The sequence below is a fragment of the Saccoglossus kowalevskii genome, chromosome 6 (assembly GCF_978046115.1).
Source record: "Saccoglossus kowalevskii chromosome 6, keSacKowa6.1, whole genome shotgun sequence".
Lineage (NCBI taxonomy): Eukaryota > Metazoa > Hemichordata > Enteropneusta > Harrimaniidae > Saccoglossus > Saccoglossus kowalevskii.
Window position 1 is genome coordinate 40,715,986 of NC_140646.1, and position 22,405 is coordinate 40,738,390.

General features: G+C 34.7%; 1 protein-coding gene across 1 annotated transcript; it reads right to left on the reverse strand.

Moving 5' to 3' along the window:
• Positions 1–1,142: 1,142 nt before the first annotated feature.
• Positions 1,143–21,951, reverse strand: LOC100375971 (short transient receptor potential channel 4-associated protein-like). Its single transcript, XM_085500546.1, has 18 exons — positions 21,701–21,951; positions 21,398–21,592; positions 20,099–20,215; positions 19,183–19,249; positions 18,966–19,024; positions 17,002–17,155; positions 16,487–16,660; positions 11,761–12,083; positions 11,124–11,311; positions 10,819–10,920; positions 10,502–10,585; positions 9,946–10,036; positions 9,575–9,715; positions 9,002–9,113; positions 8,703–8,812; positions 7,654–7,793; positions 7,357–7,423; positions 1,143–2,160 (listed from the first exon to the last, which is right to left on the reverse strand). Exons 1-18 carry the CDS (start codon positions 21,806–21,808, stop codon positions 2,041–2,043), a joined length of 2,352 nt encoding a protein of 783 aa, XP_085356672.1. The 5' UTR covers positions 21,809–21,951; the 3' UTR covers positions 1,143–2,040.
• Positions 21,952–22,405: the final 454 nt, after the last annotated feature.

Here is a 22,405-nt window from a genome sequence, read left to right on the forward strand (position 1 = left end):
TGGTGTTGTACATGGATTAGCCATGTCATTCTGATGCAAGTGTTCATATAGGTGTGCATGTATACACCACATCTTGCATGCTCTGGAACAGCATTCGTTTGATGAGTCATGTTTTCGAACATTTTCTTTGTTTAAATACACTTATACTGAAATGTTCAGTGCGAGACTGTCAGAGAAGCTTAGTCCCTAAGCATGACGTATTTGACAGTTCTCTTGGAGAACCAATAAAGTAGTTAGCGATGGCCTATTCTTTCAGCCCAGTTTTTCTATACAACTCCACAAGAGTCTAGTGTCGGAGTAAATTTCATAAAGGCGCAAGCCAAGGAGTACTGTAAAACGTGTCTATTTAGCGAGAACTAATTCGCTAATGACTTAATTATAAATTTGAATGGCGGCAAGAAGTCGTATTGTGAAATCAACAGTAAAATAGTATGTCGCTTCACGACTTTGGAAACCCACACAACAAAAATACAATTACAAGATTCAGCAATCTGTTGTAGTTATTGGATACCATGCCCCACTTATGATCAGAGCCTATCGGGGGCACCAGTTATTAGTGCCGAAGTCAAAACAAATATCGCTGAAGTGCAGTTGATACATTAAAACATTGCCTGCTTTGTGCACACTGCAGTAGAAAGAAAAACACAAGCCATGCATGGCACAGTCCGTTAGTTGTCTGAAAAACATGACATGCATCTCCACCATTTTGAATCGGATTGTCAAACTTGTATATCTAAGAGATGATGTATAATGAATATTTAAAATTTGAACATAATCAGTCGAAGCATGGCTGATATGGCCAGAGAAGCATATTCATTAAAACACCATTGGGCCATTTTATTTGCAAAGGAAAATTACATGCATCAAGGGCATACAATGTCCAATGTATGTACAATATTCAAATCCATCTGTAAACAGTCAAGAAATGCTTGATTTTGACTTTTTTTCAGCACAAAAATGGCTGCCATTCGGCCATCTTGAATCAGACTGAAACAAATTGATGTGCATATGTATAATATTATGTATGATGCATGTGTCAGTAATTGGTCCAGGCATGTCCGGAGGCAATGAGATCAATCCACAAGTTCCCGTTTTTGAACTGGGTTCAAACAAGAACTAAAAATAGGAATATTGCAATGAAATTGTTTTATAACTTTATTGGTATCCACACATTGTTTTCTTTCTTTCATGAGGCCAGGGCCTTATTTCATCAATAAACTTCTGTCACTTATATTTAAAAAAAAATACACTGATCATCTAACTAAAACACAGACAAAATGAAGTAAAACACTAGGGACCAGCATGTGAGAGCATATAATCTATAGTGGGAGTTAAAAATATATTATGTAAAACAAATAGTAGCCATTAACAAGGCATATAGAAGTATTTTTAAAGAATTTTCTTGCCCACATGAAAAAAATCAGAATAAAGATTTCACGATGTATTTTACCCCCCCCCCCCCAAATCCCCTGCATTAATCTTGAATAAATAGACATACCTCTAAAATATGATATTGAATACGCATTGTCTATAAGGGAGGTAAATCCTGAAGCAAATACCAGGTGAGAATGCTCACTATTCAGTATGATCACTGAAACCACCCACCCACCCACAAATTAATTATATAAAGAAATTCATCTCATTTAAAAAGCAGCAATTATAATTGATCAAATGCATTGAAAATTTAAAAAAAATATTGGTCCAATCAGAAAGTAAGATTTAATTAAGAGTAGCACCATATTCTAGTCAGGGCAATATCAACTTCATTCAATAAAAACAATTGCACACTTCTAGACACAAAAAACAAAACAAGGTAAAAGGTAAACCAATTATATATTAGTAGTTGATTTGTTAAAGGAAGATGCAACTCATATTGACAAGTACATAATCCAGTTCATTTTCCCGTCTGCTTCAATCAATGTTAATTCTTTATCTTTCTTCATGATTCTAAATGTACATATTCCAGCAGATTGTCTATCACTACAGTAATACGTCATGTCTTTGTTAATCATAGCTTGTTATTTTTATCCTTGGAGATCATCACTTATACGTTATACAATTCTTTGTAAGGTAGTGTGACACGGTCAAGTCATTGTTGGGGTCATCTTCCAAAAGCTCTTCCACAGTCTTCTTCCAGATGTCAAAACTAATGCAAGAGCTCTGAAAATAACAAACATGTTTGTGAAGTTAAGTGTTTCTCCTCAGATTAAAATAAGTAGTTCCACTGAGGTTGCTAAAATAAAGCTTCAGGCAAAAACGTGATTAATAACCATGGCCTTAACATAATGAATAAACACAAAGTTTATCTACAGAAAAAGTCCCACATGTGTTAATTTGCAATGAAATGTACTCAATGTACAAATTGAGATAATCTACACATGTGGCAATGGTCACTGGAAGGGCATATCCTGCAAGAGGAAATGTATTTGTGTATGTAATGCATGGTAGACACTATGACAAAGTGACCTTGATATGACGTTGACCTTTCCTTGAGAGACCTTGCCGGGAGGGGTGACCTCCTGCAACTCTGAGATGACCATGACTTGAAGATTTTGGAGATGTGTTTTAGTTCCTCCCACCCTCACTGTTCAGTATCACCCATATAAAAGCAGGAAACGTATAAACCTTGAAAAGACCTTGATCTGAACTTGATCATTTCTGGAAAACATTGGCCCATCTAGTTTTCCCAAAACAATGTGTACTGAGGAAGCCTAGCTTCCAACTGATACAGTTGTCTACTGGATTCCATGCATTATACATAGCCCATATATAATGTATGGTAAAGTAAACAAGCCATGCATGGCACAGTCCCCGTTAGTTATCAAATTTAAGATGTATAGTTTTGTTTATAGTAATATAGCTGGAATATAACCATGTCAGGAATATGATTTTTTTAACATTAAAATGATTGACATTTGTATCTGATCGTCAAACAAGTACTTGTCCATATTGAGAGATATTGTTCTGGAACAGCATTCAAAATCAGCCATTTTGAATACATGTATATATATAACATGATAAATAATGAATATATAAAATTTGAATATAATCAGTCAAAGCATTTAAGAGATATGGCTCTAGAAGCCCATTCATTAAAACAAAATGGCCGCCAGAAGGCCATTTTGAATCCGATCTGAAAAATAAATGATGTGCATCAGGAACCTGTAATGTCTAATATATGTACCAAGTTTGAACGAAATCCATCCAGAAATGCCAGAAATACTTGATATTTGATGTTTTTTAGCACAAAAATGGCCACCATTGAATCGTCAAACCAATATATCTGTCTATCTATGAAATGATGTATAATGAATATTTAAAATTTGAACATGATCAGTGAAAGCAAGTCAGAGATGTGGCACGAGAACCACATTCATTAATACAAAATGGCCACCAGTCGGCCATTTTGAATCTTATCTGAAAAACAAAATTACTTGCATCAAGGTCCCATAATGTCTATGGTATATACCAAGTTTGAACAAAATCCATCTGTAAACAGCCGAGAAATGCTTGATTTTTAGGATTTTTTAGCACAAAAATGGCCGCCATTCGACCATTTTGAATCAGATCGTAAAACAAAATGATGTGCATCAAGGTCCCATAATGTCTAATGTATATACCAAGTTTGAACAAAATCCATCTGTAAACAGCCGAGAAATGCTTGATTTTTAGGATTTTTTAGCACAAAAATGGCCGCCATTCGACCATCATGAATCAGATCGTAAAACAAAATGATGTGCATCAAGGTCCCATAATGTTGAATGTATATACCAAGTTTGAACAAAATCCATCTGTAAACAGCCGAGAAATGCTTGATTTTGATGATTTTTAGCACAAAAATGGCCGCCATTCGGCCATCTTGAAACAAATTAACGTGCATATGTATAATAACATGTATGATGTATGTGTGAAGTTTGATTGTGATTGATTCAGGCATTTCTAAGATACAGGTCCGGACGCACGCACAGACGCACGCACACACGGAGGTCAAAACATAAGTCCCCGTTTTTGGACTGCGTCCGAACGGGGACTAAAAAAAATCCAAACAAATAATAACAAAAATAGAGAAATCTTCACCAAATGAACAAACTTGTGGGATGACCAGTCCATGTATCTACATTATGAATTTCAAAGCAATGTGGCAGACTGTTTCGGAGAAGAAGACAAAAAGCACAAAAATGAGCAAACAAATTTTTAAATCAAAGAAAGCTTAGAAAGAACTCCCATGTGCTGAGAGTATTGGAGACGCATTAAATATAATTCGAAATTACTTAGCTGAAAACTAATTATGCAAATCAGAAAATTAATATGACCAGATTTGAGTGTAAAACTAATGAGGTCTGCGCAATGTAACAGAAAATCTATGTCTCCAAGTTTAATTGAAATGTGATTAGAACCAACAAATTATGAATTATTATGCTTATTAGGGAATTAATATGAACAGATTTTTACCCCAAACTAATTAGGTTTGTACATTGTCCTAGAGCATCTTTGTACTAAGTTTCATTGAAATGGAATAATTAGTACCGTGAAAACTCCAAAATTTCGACCCCTCTAAAAATTCGGCCGCCTATTTATTTGCTGGGTTTCGGTGTTTTGTTTACCTCCGAATTTTCGACTCCACTAAAAATTGCCGACTCATTCTTATTCGAAAATTGCGACCAGTTTTAGTTTTCCCCCAAACGAAAAAAAAAACGATGTGAGCGTTCAAACGGGACCTTCCTCGAAGGCATGAATCCGGGTTTCTGATTGACTGAGAGATTTTTATTTTATTGGTAACGAAAATATATTCTAAATAAACGAAGTTTCAAATAAAAACGAACACAAAAATCTCGGCATGCTGCGTTTCTGAATTGTTGATTATTACTGTACTCAGTAGTGATTATAATAATGTACACAAAATAAATTTGTTGAATGGTTATGAAATACAAATAAAAGTCAACTTAGTTTCATCGTAAGCGAATGATTCCGGTCTCGTATAAACGTTTGATGCTGTAGGATATCCGCCATGTTCTCTTAGGTCAAATAGGTCAAATCGCTAATTAACCAATCAAAAAGCTGGATGATGCCAACGTGTTCAAATTACCATAGCTTATTTAAATATGTTAATGTTATTGAACGCAATGCGGAAGAGATTGATGTTGTAGTACGATATTTTGGCTTGGATTTTGATGCGAAAACGGCATGATTTTTTTTAAATAAAAAAATTAGTTGTTTTTAAAAAATAAACTGGTCATCTGAAGAATAATTTAACATTGTTCACAGTGATAACGGCTCATTCTCGAAGGGAAGCTTACCCGCTCACGCTAGTCACGATAAAAATCATACACGTGTACTCTTGAATAGACAAACGTCAATGACTACGGTAAAACTTAGACTATATTTTAGCCGACAGGATTGATTGAAATGTCCGAAAAATGACGCCAAAATACACCTTAAAAGTCCCATTTTATTTTCTTAAATCCCATTTTATTTTTTAATCCAAGGGCGAATTTACGGCAGAATTTGGTCCCTCAAATAAGGGACACGTGAGCTTTGATTCTAACCGGATACATTGCACTGGGTCGGGGAGATAGTTTGCTAAACTTCCATGCATCTTTTGTCCAATGGGTACCTGTACTTCGAACATTCGCAAGTTTTTCTAGGTAGTGCGAGACAGCTTTGTCTTTTGACCTATTAGTTTTGTGCTGACCTCTTCTCCGCGTCTTGATGTTTTGTTTTGCTTGTCATAATACTCACTGATTGATGACTTTGTTTAGATTTTGAGTTACAACTCGGCCACGACCTTTGCTTTTACCGTGAAACATGAGGAAGTTTACGTCAATTGACGGACATTGCATTTTTTAAAAACTAATGAAGCACACTGTCTATCATCCCCATTTTTTCATTTGCCGATTTCTATTCTGAAAAATTCGACCGTCCGAAAATGCACCTTAATTTTGACTCTAAAAACACGTCACATATCTAACACCAATTATTTAAAACCGGTCGAAATTTTGGAGTTTTTACGGTACTTTAGATATCAGTGTGAAAGCTTAAAATTGGTTAATTATGCAAATTAGGTAATTAATATGTACAGATTTTAACCCACAATTATTCAGGTCTGTCTATTGTCCTACAGCATCCATGTACATTCATTGATATGTGATGTATAGTACCTGAGATATCAGTGTGAAAGTTGGTTAATTATGCAAATTAGGTGATTAATATGCACAAATATTTACGGGAAACTAATTGGGTCTGCATAATTCTAGATTCATTGAAATGTGATGATTAGTACTTTAGATATCAGTAGAAAAGCTGAAAATTAATTATGCAAATTAGGTAATTAATATGCACAATTATTTACCCTAAAACTAATCAGGTCTGCATAGTCCTAAAGGATCTATGTACCAAGTTTCATTGAAATGCGATGATTAGTACTTGAGATACCCGTGGAAAAGCTGAAAATTAACTAATTATGCAAATTAGGTGATTAATATGCACAAATATTTATCAAAAACAATCAATCTCTGCATAGTCCTTCAGTATGTAAGTACCAAGTTTCATTGAAATGTAATGCTAACTACTTATATCAAATGCTGAAAATTAATTAATTATGCAAATTAGGTAATTAATATGTACTGATATTACCATAAAAACTATCAGGTCTGTGCAGTGTCGTATGACATCTATGTACCAAGTTTCATTGAAATGTGATGATTAGTACTTGAGATATCAGTGGAAAAACCGAAAATTGACTAATCATTATGCAAATTAGGTAATTAGTATCCACGGATTATTACCAAAAACTAATCAAAACCTAGCATTAGTTCAGAGCATCTATGTACCAAGTTTCATCAAAATCCAATGAGTGGTTGTTTAGATATCAGTGGAACAGTCATGGAACCACTAAAAAATAGCTAATTATCATGTAAATTAGGTAATTAATATGCACGGATTTTTACCAAAAATTAATCAAATCTGCGCATATGTTCAGAGCATCTATGTACCAAGTTTCATCAAAATCCAAGGAGTGGTTCTTTAGATATCAGTGGAACAGTCATAGAACAGCTAAAAATTAGCTAATTATCATGCAAATTAGATAATTAACGAGCATGGATTTTTACCAAAACCTAATCAAATCTGCGCATTGGCCCAGAGCATCTATGCACCAAGTTTCATCAAAAACCGATGTATGGTTCTTGAGATAGCAGTGGAACAGTCGGACACACATACACACTCACACACATACACACACACATACAGACACACTAACTGCAAAGACTCCCATTTTGTGCTTCACACATGGGAGTAAAAAATGCATTAAAAATATTTGCATATTTTACTAAACATAAATGTGACATTGATATTTACCTTTTCTAGTGCAGAGCAGTCCTTGTCTTTATGAAGATAATGATCTTGCCAGAACACCAGTAATTTCCTGTTAGGGAAAAACATGTGTTGCGAGAAACTAAAATGAAGTGATGGTAATTTTATTAAACTTGCCCATTCACAAGGGGGATTAAAATTGTAATTACATTATGTCCAGGTAGCATTATCATAATCATGTCTGATACAGTCTGAGGTGGTGTTATTATTTCTATTTTATTTTTACTGCTTTTTCAAAATAATGAATAGAAGAATATAAACACACTATTACTGAAGTCTTACCTGAAGTTATCCATGAGGAAACCAGGATTACATTGCCGATGTTCTTCATCATGGAATGCACTTAAATATGCCTGTAATTCACCTTTCTGTTTTGCAAACATGAGAAATACTAGCGTGGTATTCAAACAACTCACATTTTCCTACAAGTAATAAAATACAAGATTATCCACATTTTAGTATTTAACCACAATGAAATATAATCTAACATGTACTGTGATATACTATATTAATAATAGTTGTATTTATTGTATACTGGATTATTAAAATAAGACTTGCAATGGTTATAGACAGACTTATGTTATTTAGGTAAGCACATACGCTAAAAACTGTATTGATTTAAAATTTATGGACATGCTCAATATATAGGCATAACCTTTTCACCACCAGACTTTCTCGTCTGAATTTTTCTGTCTTTTTTGTTTGTATTCTTCATTATTTCTGGGATTAAACCCTAGTTTTTAAGCAAATAGACACAATTCGAGTAAATTTTCAGTTTTTACTCAAGTTCGGCCATTTCCTGAAAGAAAGTTCAGACTATAAACAGGACTATTTTGTGAATTTGTGATGAAAAGAGGGTGGTGAACTGGTGGTGAAAAGGTTAAGATATTAGTTATGTCCGGTATGTCCAAAAATACATTTTTCAAACATATCTTGCTTATATATATCACTGCCATTTCAGATATTCTTGATACAAACACTGATATTAAACACTTTGCTAATGACGTGAAGATGTAATACACGATTGATAGTATCTAATGTTTCTACAATCTATATTTAACATTATGCGATAGACTAAGATAGACCAAGATTGTTAAACTGAATACCAGTAAATATAAAAGTCCAAAATAAATGTATGAGAATTGTGAATGACAATGTATTTTAAATGTGCTTCATGTACTCCAGTTAATTAAAGCATTTATTTTGAAGATACAGGGTTTCAATATAACTTAAAATATTGCTGATTGCAAATAACATTTAAATACTTGCATTCAATGACTATTTTACACTACACTGTAGTTTCTCATGAGACATACTTCAGCACTACATACCTGTGTAAGACTTTGCACTTTAATAACATTGATTAGTTTAAATAAAAACTGGAGTCGAGCTTTTCTTTCCAAAATGAAGCCAAGCAACTTGCATTTGGTTGTAGCATACTCTGAAACAATACAAAGTGTGCATATCAAGAAACATTCATATCAAGTTTATCATCTTTTCTTTCCAATCTTGCATTTTTGTATTCAATGTTTGACCTTCCTCATTGTTGTACAACACCTCAGTTAAAATGCTAGGTTAAGTGACATAAACTAAAATCAGTCAGACAAAATTCAAAGTGAAATGCACCAACCTTTATGTTCAGTCTGCTCTGTTTCAAAATGTTCCAAAGACAGAATCATACATCTGATAAACATATTTGAATCAACAATGTTGTCTTTTATAAGTGATATGAAATTCGCAAACTGTAAGAAATCACAACATTCAACATCAGCAATGTACACAATAAATTGGACAATTTCTGAATGGTAATTCTTGAATATGATGACAAGTGAAACACAATAATGAATAAGATGGTGTTGTTTTGTTACTTAGTTGTGTTGATAGTATTTATTGCATGACGCCATAATTCTATTGGAATTGACTAAACCGGTAAATGAAATGGTAAAGGGATGAATCATATTTCAGTATTCACCTTCTTTCATCAGCTTCAAATACTGTAGAATACTTTATTTTCGCTGAAGGGATGCTTCAAAAAGCATTTTCAGGGAAAATTCATTCCAGTTAAAATAAAGTATTTTACCATATTACAGTGTTCTTATTTCTTTTCATAATTTTCAGGAAAATAAGTAAATTGTTAAAATCTTGGTTACCCAAAAAACAAGATGAGAGAAAACTAATATGACAGAGAGCTGACAATACTTACATCAGTTTCTGACGTTATTAGTTTGTTGAAACGTTTAAAGGCATTGACATTAAATTTCATCAGCTCACCCAACAGATCAAAACTACTCTGTAAGATTTCTTTAGACTTGACATCATTGTCTATCATATGTCTTATAATATGCTACACAAAAGAAATAAATGCAAATAACTACATTAATCACATGAATCTGTGTTCTTACATAGATATCTGCTGTAATTTAGTACAATGTCTGTAATGATACGATACAGACTACCACATCAAATAACATTATTCAATGTAAATTATCTCACTGCATCAGTTCACAGCAGGGGCAGTCCACATACCCATAACTGCAGATAACATATACTTTTAGAAAAGAAAGCTATACATACCTCTAAGAGCCCTCTCCGAAGTAAAAAGGTTTGATCAGCAAATGACGTAGCACCACGGAGAAAACTTTCAATAGCTCTGCCTAACCAGAACCTGAAAGACAATTACAAGAAACATTAGAAACCTTCCATTTTCTTCAAGACAATTCAGAGAGATTTCAAAATACAACAAAGATTTGATACTAACAAAAGTTATTAGCTCCAAATTGAAACAAATACATGTACAAGTCTTCACACATGCATCAAAGGCCATTGCCAAATGTTTATCTTGGTGCTCTTTAAAACATCAAAATATTGCCTGTATTAAACTTGTATATACATGTACCAAAACAATTTTAATCAAATTTGGCCTTGAAACCGGTTGCCTTCTTAACTGTACTGTCTAAGCAATGCATATAAATTGCAGCTTATTACCATTAATGTGCATGTTCATCACAGAAACAATTTATATTTCAAGAACATAAAAGTAGTCTATTCTTTTGTGAAATAGACAGAGCCACAGAAAACTGTTACAATGCAATGTCCAAACATGTGACTATATATAGGTTATATAACTTACCTAAAGGGAGACTCAACAGGTTCTTTCTTAGTGGCTTCAACAACCTTCGTGAGTAAACCCTTCTGTCCAACACATAGCAATTGTCTACAATGTAGAAATAATCCCAAACAATTTAACTACAAGAATTGTTTAATGGAAACTGTGAGAACTAAAATCATTTGTTACTTTGATCAAGCAATATACAGTGTTGTATGAAACAAATAATAATACACTGTGTGAGTATAATTAGCTAAGTTATGGTTTTAAATATATGTAAAACATTCATTAACAGACTTAACATTATACGTGGAACATGTAACAAGAAAAGAAATGCTCACCTATTGATATTTTTAACAGAATCTAAGATAGGCACTCGTGCGTTATTAGCTATCCTGTTTAACTCATTGATCTCGGTACGAGTCAGCATTAGGTATTTGTTTCTGTAACAGAGAGAAAGCATATAGTATTCTTCTACACCAGTAGCTGAATTGAACTTTTTGTATAAAGAATTGATACTTTCTACACTGATAAACCAATTTGTTGAATTAAGATAAAGGTTTTCGAAATTGTATTAACATATTTGCACACTAGCGAATTAATTAACAAATTTAGATGACAATATGAAACATGGAAGTCAACTTACGGATGGTGATCACAGAAACTGTGCACAAGTCTTAGGAATTGTATCTTGAGTGCTATTTCAGGACTGCATTCACAGCTGTCGTCTAGTTCAGGATCCGGACTGCTGCGTAGATTACACTTCCAGATGATTTTATCAAATATGTCGTTGATTGAGGGTACTAATCGAGAATCAGCAAGCAGGTCATGCACCTAGTAAGAAGAAGAACACAGTCAAATGTAATCTCAGGATACTAATTTAGCATAACAATCTTAATCATATATTATAAATTCAATGAATTGCCATCACAGATAGGAGTCAATCTCTCCCAAAATAAGGGTCCCTTTTTAAAGAAATCCATAAAGATTTTACAGCTTGACACAAACTTGTTATAATCCAGGATCAGTTCAAATACATAAACATAATTCAGATGACAGATATTTGGCTATGTTTGAAACTTCCAATGCCATGTTGAATTCATTTGATCTATGCATGACTGTATTTTATTTGAAAATAGAGGATTCATGTGGCTAATAGTATCAGAGTCAATATTACATTACAACAAAATTAAACAACTGCAGACTGAAAATGTCCTTTTCATGTTTCACACACAAAACCTGAGCAAAATGAGATTATAGTAAGAAACATACATTACACATACCTTATTTCTTTGTTTGCCTGTTAGTAACAGACACAATACATACAACACTTCAACTTTATACATAACTTCATGCATTACACGCATTGACTGAGGTAATATTGACGTATCGCCTTGTCCTGCATCTAATGGTATTGTTAAATATACTTCTTCCTCTTCTTGTGCAACCTCCATCAAGGCATCAAATGCCAACGAACTGTCTAACCACGTCACCCAGCTTTCAAGTTCATTGAACAGGGCTGGTAAATTTTGGCTTGGTGAAGGCAGTCTTCTACCAGCTACCTCCACTAGTCTTTTTATAAAACCAGGTAGGTCTACTAAAATACCTGTTAAAAAGAGTTAATAAAACACACCTACTGCTATGCTATCAGAAATTTATTAATATGTGGTCCTCTGAATATGAACTGAGGAATGCTATGTTTAGTGTACTAAACTACTAAAGACTGTGTCTTTGGCTAACTCTGCGGCAAATGAACACAAGGAAAGTAAAAGCACATTATTGAACATTAGAGCAGTCCCTGCAAGGCATTCTGTCACCATACTTCCTCGATCATAAGCCCCTCCCTGAGTACAAGCCCACCCCTTATTTTTAAACATTTAACGACTTGAGGGAATTCCCGAGTATAGGCCAAGGGTGTTTTTACCGAGTGTCAAAGACATAATAAAATATGCGTGTAAAAAGTGTGTTTCATTGCATAAAAATCATGATTGGTACAGTAGTTTGGTTCCTGCTTTTATTAGAAAATGTAATTACAGAGTGCCAGACAGGCGAACCTTTGTCCTCAGTACCCATAATGCAATCAACATAATGATCAATTTATTTACAGTCATCGGATTCGATTTTTTATTTTAAACGGTAATTTTGTTACCGTATTACCCCGGGCACGCGCCCAGGGGCCTGAACATACAAAATCAGGAAAAATTGGGGGTGGGCGCTTACCCGAGGACCACCCCAAAAAAGATTTTAAAAAGTTGTTTTTGTGATCGTATGATAAGGTCAAATAAAGGAATGCTTTCGTACACTTTGTACACAAACTTATTTCTTGATTTATGCGAGGTTTCAATAAACGTGAGCACTCGGTCAAGAACTGTGGGAACACTAAGACACAGGGTCGAATTTCAAGAATAAAACTTGTTTTATGTCAGCGAATGAAGTTGTATTACTCACTGAAATTGGCTACAAAGTATGGTAAGTATTGTAATCAATGCACGGTTACTTTTTTAATACCGGTAACCGTGATCAGTGCAAGTCGAAACGGCTGGGAAAAACTACCGCTTGTAATCCAAGATGGCAATGACCTCATTAGCATAATTTTGTTCATGCACGTATTGATACATCGCATTGTAATTACTGAAGAATAGCCGACAGGGTTATGAAACAAATAAACCTTTTATTACTGATGTGAAATGTTTACAAACTATTGTGAATACATAAACATATCCAAATGGCGATACATAAAAGAACAGACTGAAAATAAACTCTAATCGACCTCATTAACATGATTTATTCACGCACCCACACACGTGACAAAATTACAAAAATAACGATGATGCAACAAGTTCCCATCGTCGGCATGCTTCATTATGGTTATCGTAAAGGACTTGAGGTTGGCAAAATGTTTTTTCTTCAACAACAGAAAAATAATCCACATGCTGTGATGAAGGATGGAAAGAAAGTAGCAAGTTTACGACGTGATGTCTCAAAAGTGCTAGCTCCCGTTATGGATTCACAGTCAGCGAAATGCTACGTTTTGAAATCAAAGCTAAGTGCTTCAAACCACTCACCAAGGTATGGATCATTGCAATATTGCAATATTGGATTCATCGTGAATGAAGAGAAAGCAGAACGTGTGCGCCACATGCTGCGTGGTTCATCTTACGTCGTTAAGTTCCAATGAGTTTTTACGTAAAAACATAAACAAAACGGCCCTTTTCAGGGCCACCACACACTCCAAAAAGAGAACTACCGTAACAAACACATTATTTTAATAAATCGAACGCGTCCGTTTTTGACAAATAAAACTTTATTGTTGACCCCGTTCTTGGCTAAAAATCACCCTGGGCGTTTAACCGTCCCCAACATGTAACTTTTGTAAAAACAGGGGGTGGGCGCTTGCCCAGGGAGGGGCGCGTGCCCGGGGTAATACGGTATGTGAAAATATTTTTCTTCTTATTACTTGGGTTTTTCAACTATTACAATATGTCAGTGCATTATAAAGCCTATGAAAATACTTGAAAGAAATTTAAAAGAAATGAATGATATAGTAATATAGTACTTGTACACAGTATTTAAGGTTGATGTAAATATAAAAGTGCTAAGAATTTTCTTTGAAATGTTTTATTAGTATGCTAATTATATGCAAATTAGATATGCTAATTTTATTCAAATTAGCGCCCCTCTTCAAATTATATTTCAGTGTTCTCCCCAGGAATTTAAACCACTGTGGCGGCCTAATTTGCATATCATTTACATAATAATAGAAATTGACCAAAGCACATTTACACCCACACAATAAACAACATATATTTTCAAAAACAAAGTGGCAGATATTTATTTGCTTTACACAGTGTTATAAACACTTATTTTGGGCACTTTAGTAATATTAATTAGCTCCGTCACAGTGCAAATTTTTTTTTTTTGAGTCAAAAAATTACGTTTCACAACTTAGAAGAGTTTGAATTTAAAAATGAAACATTCTCGATTTGCAAATGCTGCAGACTAAAAAGAAACAAATAAATTGTAAAAGGTTAAATGAAACTCAACTGAAACGTTTCAGCCAGGATTATGTTCAAGACTTTCATGACCACATAATTATTTGGCGGATTGCTGGTTATTATTCCGACCATCAGCTTCTACAACGTTTACATTTACAGTAAATGAACGAAGAAATAACACTTCCAAACAATCATCAAAGTTACGACATGACATAACTTACTTCGCGATGTTATACACCGGTTATACCAATAATTTCTCTTACTCAGTCATGATGCCATGCAAAAATTAAATACTTCTTTTTTTATATGAAAAAAAACGTAAAATTTGAACTAGTTTTATCGAGAGAAATTATTTTTGATCACTCGATCACTTTGTGAAAAACACAGACCCGCCATGATAGCTGTGACGCATTAGTTGACCGCATGTGTCCTTTGACCCGGTGGGTCAAAAACGCCATTAACCAATCAGAATGCCGCATGGTAATGCCGGTAGAACCCGAAGTTTTCCGAATGATCGTGATCATAAAAAATTACATTGCGGAAGTAAAGCGATGTCGTAGCACGATGTGTTGGTATGAATTTCAGATAAAAACTGCATGATGGTTTTCGAAAAAGGTGATTAGCAATTTTTGAAAGGTAAAAGAAGTCTTGAAAGAAGATTTTTTACATGATTCACGATGATAACAGTTCAAATGTATTTCACCCAATCACGCAATAAACACGTTTTTTTTCTTGAGTAGCGTAAACTGATCAGGAACTCCGCTTTGCCCATGTTACATCGGGGTGGAATTGATTTTGAATGAATTTTAGCAATCAATCTAAAGACTGCATCTATTGTCAGAAAATATTTACTTACAAAGAGGTGCTAATTTTACAAAATTGACTTGTATTGTTTAAAGCCGATACCACATCGCACGACTATGTCTATTGTTTACAAATTATTATCCACGACTGGCAGGATGCTTGTCGGTCGGTACGTAAGTATAATAACAATATGACGACGCGTTTCCGTGGTGGTCGCTAATTTTGAGTGCCGGTCGGGCCGACCAGCGTGACGAGATCCCCAATGAAAAAAGCACTGTGGCGGTCTTGCTAATCACCGTGGCGGTGTCAGACCGGTGTGGCGGCAAATCGAAGCACTGTGGCGGGACCGCCACGCTGTTTACATCCTGGGGAGAACACTGTTGTATTTGTGGAGAACACTGAGGTTTAAATACTTCCTCCACACAGTTTACCTTTTGAAACATTGCAAATCAACAGCTTTTAAGGGGGAAAATCACCGTTTTTTCTTCAAGATCAGGTTAACAGGTCGCATTTTAACATCGTGGTATGCACTTCTGCATAGCATTGACAAAATTAAATCATCAATAATCAGAAAAATTTTTTTTAGTATGCCACAGCATTTTGATTGGTTGATGAAAGACATGACCTATTAGGTCAAAGGAAGTTGTTTCAAGTCAAATCATGACAAAAAGCATCATGGCGGAAATTTCTTTGCATCGAGAGTTTGCGTACGATTGAAAACATCCCACAATGAAGATAATGATAAAGATCCTGCCTTCGACTGTTTTCCCACAGACCATACATCAATTTTTACACCGTAAATTCAAACGGTATGTAAATCGTATGGTAATAAAATGTATGTATTTTTATGGACATGTTTCTTTATTGTAAAAGTATCAGGGAAATGAATGCCTCGTTTTGCATTTTTTTTACTTCAAAAAGACGTAATATTTCCCAAGCCCGGTGTGGTAAACGAATGATGTAATTTGAGTAATATTTCTTTGGTGGCATGATGGTTACAATGTTAAACCAAAACTAAAATCTTCTTTTCTGAGGTGGTCCTAGAATACAAGCCCACCCTATACTTTTCATGATTTTACATGTTCAGGCCCCTGGGCTTATGATCGGTGGTAAAGTATGGTAAATGTGAATGTGACAAATACAACGCATGTAATATACATACCGTGCTGTTTCAAATCGGGACAGAGTTGGATTTGAATAAAATACCTACCTTGATTGATTTCAGATATTGGCACGTCTGTCTGTTTTCGTGACGCTTCATCCTGTGCGACAAGTGTCATTCGGTCCTCCGACGAGTCCAAATCAGAAACTGCTATTGAAAGTACTCTACAAAAATTTGCTAGCTGCTGCTGATCAAAACTGTCTACAAGGCCTTTTAAATTGGCTGTAAATAAACACAAGTCAGTCAGAAGAAAACAAGATTTTTGGATATCTTTTGAATTCCACCAGTCTGACATTACATTTCGTGTATCTTTATTACAAATTGAAGCATTTCGTGTTGCTGGGAAGCAGAGTTTGGGGTAAAAGTAAATATAATGACACAGTAAATCATTGTCATGAAACTGGTGAAGTGAGATTAAATAACTTAAATAAATGTAATAAAACATGCATGGCTACTCCTTCAAGACAATCAAAAACAATAATGGAGGTAACAGTAACATTGAGAAGACAGTTCAATTTACATTTATAATAACAAGCAATAACATCATAATCATGATTACTTACTTATTTCATCTAATCTGACCATTTGTTGTCTATTTCCAAGTAAATCCTCCATCAACGTTGCTGCACTTAAAAAGCATTTTCTTTCCCCCATCAATGTAAATAAATAAGGCATCAGATCGTCTCTTTCTGATAACTGAACTGCAATTTTTGTCATCTGTAGAGCAGATTGGATATTTTATCAATTGCTTTAGTGAAATAAAGTCAATGCCAAGTGTGTATTCTAAAATTCACATGGCTAAAACAGGTGTGTTATTAACACCCCCCCCCCATCTAAATATTTGTGTACATGTGGATGTGAAGTAATAGAAAATGCATTGAGTGTAAAAAAATATAAAACGTCTCTGCATAACATAGACAACTTTTAAATAATGCAACAGCCACCAGAAAACATATCAATAAAAACTGTCACATGACACATTAATATGTGCATCTATAATTATATTTGGTACGATCATACACACTCTACCCAGGGTTCTCCACGAGGGGTTATAACAGGGCGCCGCGCCCTGTTATCTGAAATTGGCGCCCTGTTTAAATTGTCAACGCCCTGCATGGTCCCAGAGAAAGAATTGTTTATAAAACAGACCATCACTCAATGTCTTCCGAAGATGATTCATCATGCTAAGGATACATTGTAATTGGTTCATTGTTTGAAGGTGCAACTGCGAAACTTACGGCTTGTTATCGTAGCAGGTCACCCTGAGTTGATAACACTACCGAACAAAAAGTTGCAAGTTTTTTAACACGATTAAAATTAAACAGTGGCCTAAAAACGCGTATAACCGTACCTGTATTTTTACTGCCAGGGTGACATCAAATAAATAAAATCGATATCGGTAAAACCATTCTTTGAAACATAAGGTCTATGGTTAAAACCAAGTTTGATTCGTGACTTGTAGCGGCAACATCGTCACCGACGAGCGGAACAATAGCAGCCATGCACTTGCATGATCGGTAAACGACCAGTGCAGCTGACGTACCATCACAGACATTGCTGATCACCAAGTCCACATGAATTGCTTGCTTAAACACGTAAATGTTTATATTTTGACGAACATCACTATTCAAAGTTGAATCCTCTTTAAATCACGATTTAAAAACTCTGGTAAAACGACCATGCTTTCAACTTACATCATAAGTGGAGGAAATAAATTTACTAGTGTTCTTCTTGGAACAAATATTCTGATTGGTTGTTTTTCGTGTCAATGCGTGTCTTTATCCAATCAAATGCGTCGTTACACAGTATCAGATTGCACACAGTAAAATGAACTGTTTTCGGGTCATAGCTGTTTTCAACGAAGCATACATAATGCTATTATTTTTGCTAGAAACTTAACTGCAGATTGAAAATCTTCTATTGTGTAGATTTTATTTTGTTTGATCATCTTGCTTTTCGGCGCCGATGACGTACATTCATGCAAGTTTTTTAATGAACCAATTACGAACGTTTGTGCGACAACATAAATTTGATATTGCTTTATCCGAATAATTAAAGATCCCAATTTCTGCATGTATGCATCTATTTGGTAAATCAACAAAATAACAAACTTGTTCATAGTTTTTTTCTAGAAGCGATCATTATTGGTAAACAACTAATGTAGCCGTGATAAATTGTGGAGCTAAAATCAGCTGATTGTATGTCGTCATATTTACTTAATATCTCTTCAATGTTCTCATTCATTTATGGAAACTACTTTAATATATATATATATATATTTATTATGAATATGTAATTGTACAATTATAGATTTTTGGTTTCCATTTTTTCAACATCCATGCCAATGATGAACGTTCCAAAATGTCGAAGGTCAAGTGCCACGCCCACTCTACCTTCACATTGGCGCACCCTGTTCAATTTTCAAACCGTGGAGAACCCTGCTACCATAAAACATGTAGCTACTCTCATTTAGGAAAGTCCAATTTTCGGATAATTTCTTATTCAGCACACAGACAGTGATACTTACATTTAAACATAAGTGATGTAAAACATCCAGACACGTACAAGCTACAGACTTCATAAATTCTACAGGAAAAAAAATCACAATATAGTGACAAAATAAAAGGTATTATGTAATGTACATCCAATTAACATTATAAATATTCTTTTTTTTATAATTTAATAGAAGATAATAAGATAGATGTGTGATTTGATTTGAATATACATACAAGGAAAATAAATACCTGTTGACTGTGACTTGGCAGTATTGACTGGAAAAAGTGATGGCCTTAATAGAATTTGTAAAACCAGCTGATCAGAGAAAAAAAGAAAGAAATTCAGTATATACAGATACATTATTTGTTATATTAATAGCATATGTGGCTCATTATGATCAAAATTATATTTCAATGATTCAGTATGCAACAAATGCAATATATGGTTTTTAGTGCTTCTTCAGTTTTTGTCTGATATACCACCCCCGTCTGTTACTTTTTGGTTGCAAATATCATTTTTACAGTTTCAATTTCACATAATTTACAGAAGAAATTATTAACATGGCAGATTTAAGGAAAATTAGAAAAGAACTGAATACTACTACACTTTATTTTCTAGATATTCAACTTTTCGTCAGTATTATGTAGTCCGCCATCTTGTTTCTCCAGCAAAAGACCGAGGGTAAAGTGTGACATCATATCCACTTTTAAAACGATCATGCACAGGTTCGTGGGCCGGTTATGAATGGCCGGCTTTAGGGAAACCGCTTGATTCAAACGATGCACAAAAGTGGATATGATGTTATTTTACCCATAATCCTTTGCTGAAGAATCAAGATGGTGGACTACATAAACTGATAAAAAGTTACATTTGCCAAGCTTTTTCATCATCATTTGGCACTGTCGTATGCAAATTAGCCTCAGTGATCTCCACAAACAATTTTAAAATACAATGTGTCGCAGCTGACCATACAATGTGTAAATCTATCTTACCATCCATCGACACGGGAGAGTATTGATGTACTGTAACAATATTATGGGTTTTATTTTGATAAATTTTCTGGTACGACTTTATTGACAATTGAAACAATAGTTTTTTAACCATTCTTCTAGTAACCAAGGTTCGGTGTAATTACTATGAAAATTTTTTGAATATATATTTTACCTCAAGTCCTCCAAAAAGATTGAAGACTTCTGAATTGATTACCCGGATTTCTTTTTGTATGCCGGTACCGGAAGGATATTCTTGAAAACCTTCATGGCTTAAGAGACTACCAATATCCTGAAATAAGACATTCATGTCTGAATAAGTATTTAATGTACCTTTCCTGACATTTTTGCTGAAGGGATTTACTGAAAGTAAAAATCATAATACTGGGGTTTCAGTTGGCCCATCAATCCATCTTTACAGTCACTTAGTGACTTTCACCACCTGCCCATCAACGTACATCTGCCAGCTGAGTGGGTGTCATTGTTTACAAATCGGTTTGTAAACTGTGTTCTTTCTAACCTTTTATGTGCTATTATTTCAAGAGTCGCAACAAACAATAATCCACAGCAGAATGTATCATATGTTTCAATCAAGGTTGTCCTTTTCAGTTAAAATGTTCCAATAAGAAAACATTTTATGTGCATTTTCCTGAAAACATGCTATATATTTCGGATTGTGGAGAATGCTGTTATGGTTAACATGTAATTCAGAGTGAAACTGGTATTAAGAGAAGGGATTGGACAGTTATTTGAACAGACGTTATAAATTAAACACTTGGATGATTTTTGACAACTAAATACATTTTTTGTTAGAAAGCCATCTAACATCTTGAGTTTACTATGTTAAATCTGTGATTATTGCCAACAAATTCAACTTGTGGTCAAAAGACTATATTACATACAAAACACCTAAAATGCCTTTTCAGCGAAAATTAATTAATTCTAGCTATAATAAAGTATTTTAGCAGTACTTGTATCATACAAATAAGTTGTTAATAAATAGAAATACACACTCAGTTGAAAAGTCCTGGGTTGCAAATCGTGGTGGAAACTTCTGTCCACATAATATTAGCCAACGTGGCTAAAACTATTGTTTCATGTCAACTATTATTATTTTCTCTGTGGGCTATTGCAAACAGGGGGTGGGACTATTCAATGCAGATATTTGAATATGGTGTAAGTGACACTTCACTCTGTCACACTTCCGGATTATGCAATCTACGAAACTGCAAAGTAAACATACATTGTACGCGCAAACAAGAGTCTAGTTTGAGAAGCAACATGAATTAGGAGTGTATGGAATGCCATCTCTAAATCTTAGAGCCTGTTTCTAATATTAAAACTGTACGACGGCGATCATAACATACAAAATCTAGTGATTGTAAATGGAACACAAGTAACAGTTACAGGCAAGATTGCAACTCAGCTCGAAATGACGACAAGCACGCCACATATATTTACACTGTACACATACTTTTAAAATACTGGGGATTGTAGGGTCTCTACCCCTTGTTGAATCTCGACTAGCAGGTAATGGTGTGGGTACGATGTGTCCAACACCGTTTCCAGACATATTGTCCAGCCGTCGAATGTTTTCCGGGATTCCCTGGTAGCCCTGCGTAGTAGCTCCGATACGGTCCTCTGCACATTTTATCAATTCGTCTGGAAGCTAGGATTGATGAAAAACGTAGAAATGTCATTAAACAGACCAATGTACGAATTGTAGAATAATACACGATGTTAAAATGAACAACGTAGAATCAACTTTAAAACTTACCATCCTCGCATTCGAGAACCCACGGCCAGTAGCCTGTGCTGTAATAATATGCTTCATAACATTGACCTTGCGCTTAGGTTTAACCACTTTGCCGATTGACGTACTCATCTTCACGACAAGCAGTGGATACGGACAAAATACTCCAGTCGGATCTGTGCATGAAACGCCCTGATTCCCCCAAAACTGGATGAAATTAACACAAATCTGCAGAGAGACAAACTTCTATACATCGACAGAAAACAAAAATGGCTGACACTACTCATCTGATTGATTGTCCAATCAGGTAGCTAATTCTATTCACGTGATCTCAGTAGCATTTCCCAGCGCGGGGACTCCGTTTACTTGCAAAGCGGAAGTAGAACATTTGCCTACAGTCCCGTATAATAGACAGTCCATCTGATCATGGAAGATACTAACCGCTAGTACCTTCCATGATCTGATCATATACCTTAGAATATATATTCTATATATGTATAAGCACAGTCTTCTTGTACTTGTGAGTGTCTTTATTAGTGATTAGCTTTCAAAGTTGAGAATTAAGTGTTTTATGTCATGAACTAATATACCCATATGCTATTAATTAAAGAATTTATTATATAACCTGGACAAACGAAATCGATATTTTCCCTCATTATAATGACAACATGTAACTTCATGCGGAAATCCTAATAAATGAGATATAAAACCCACAACTGGCGGTTTAGC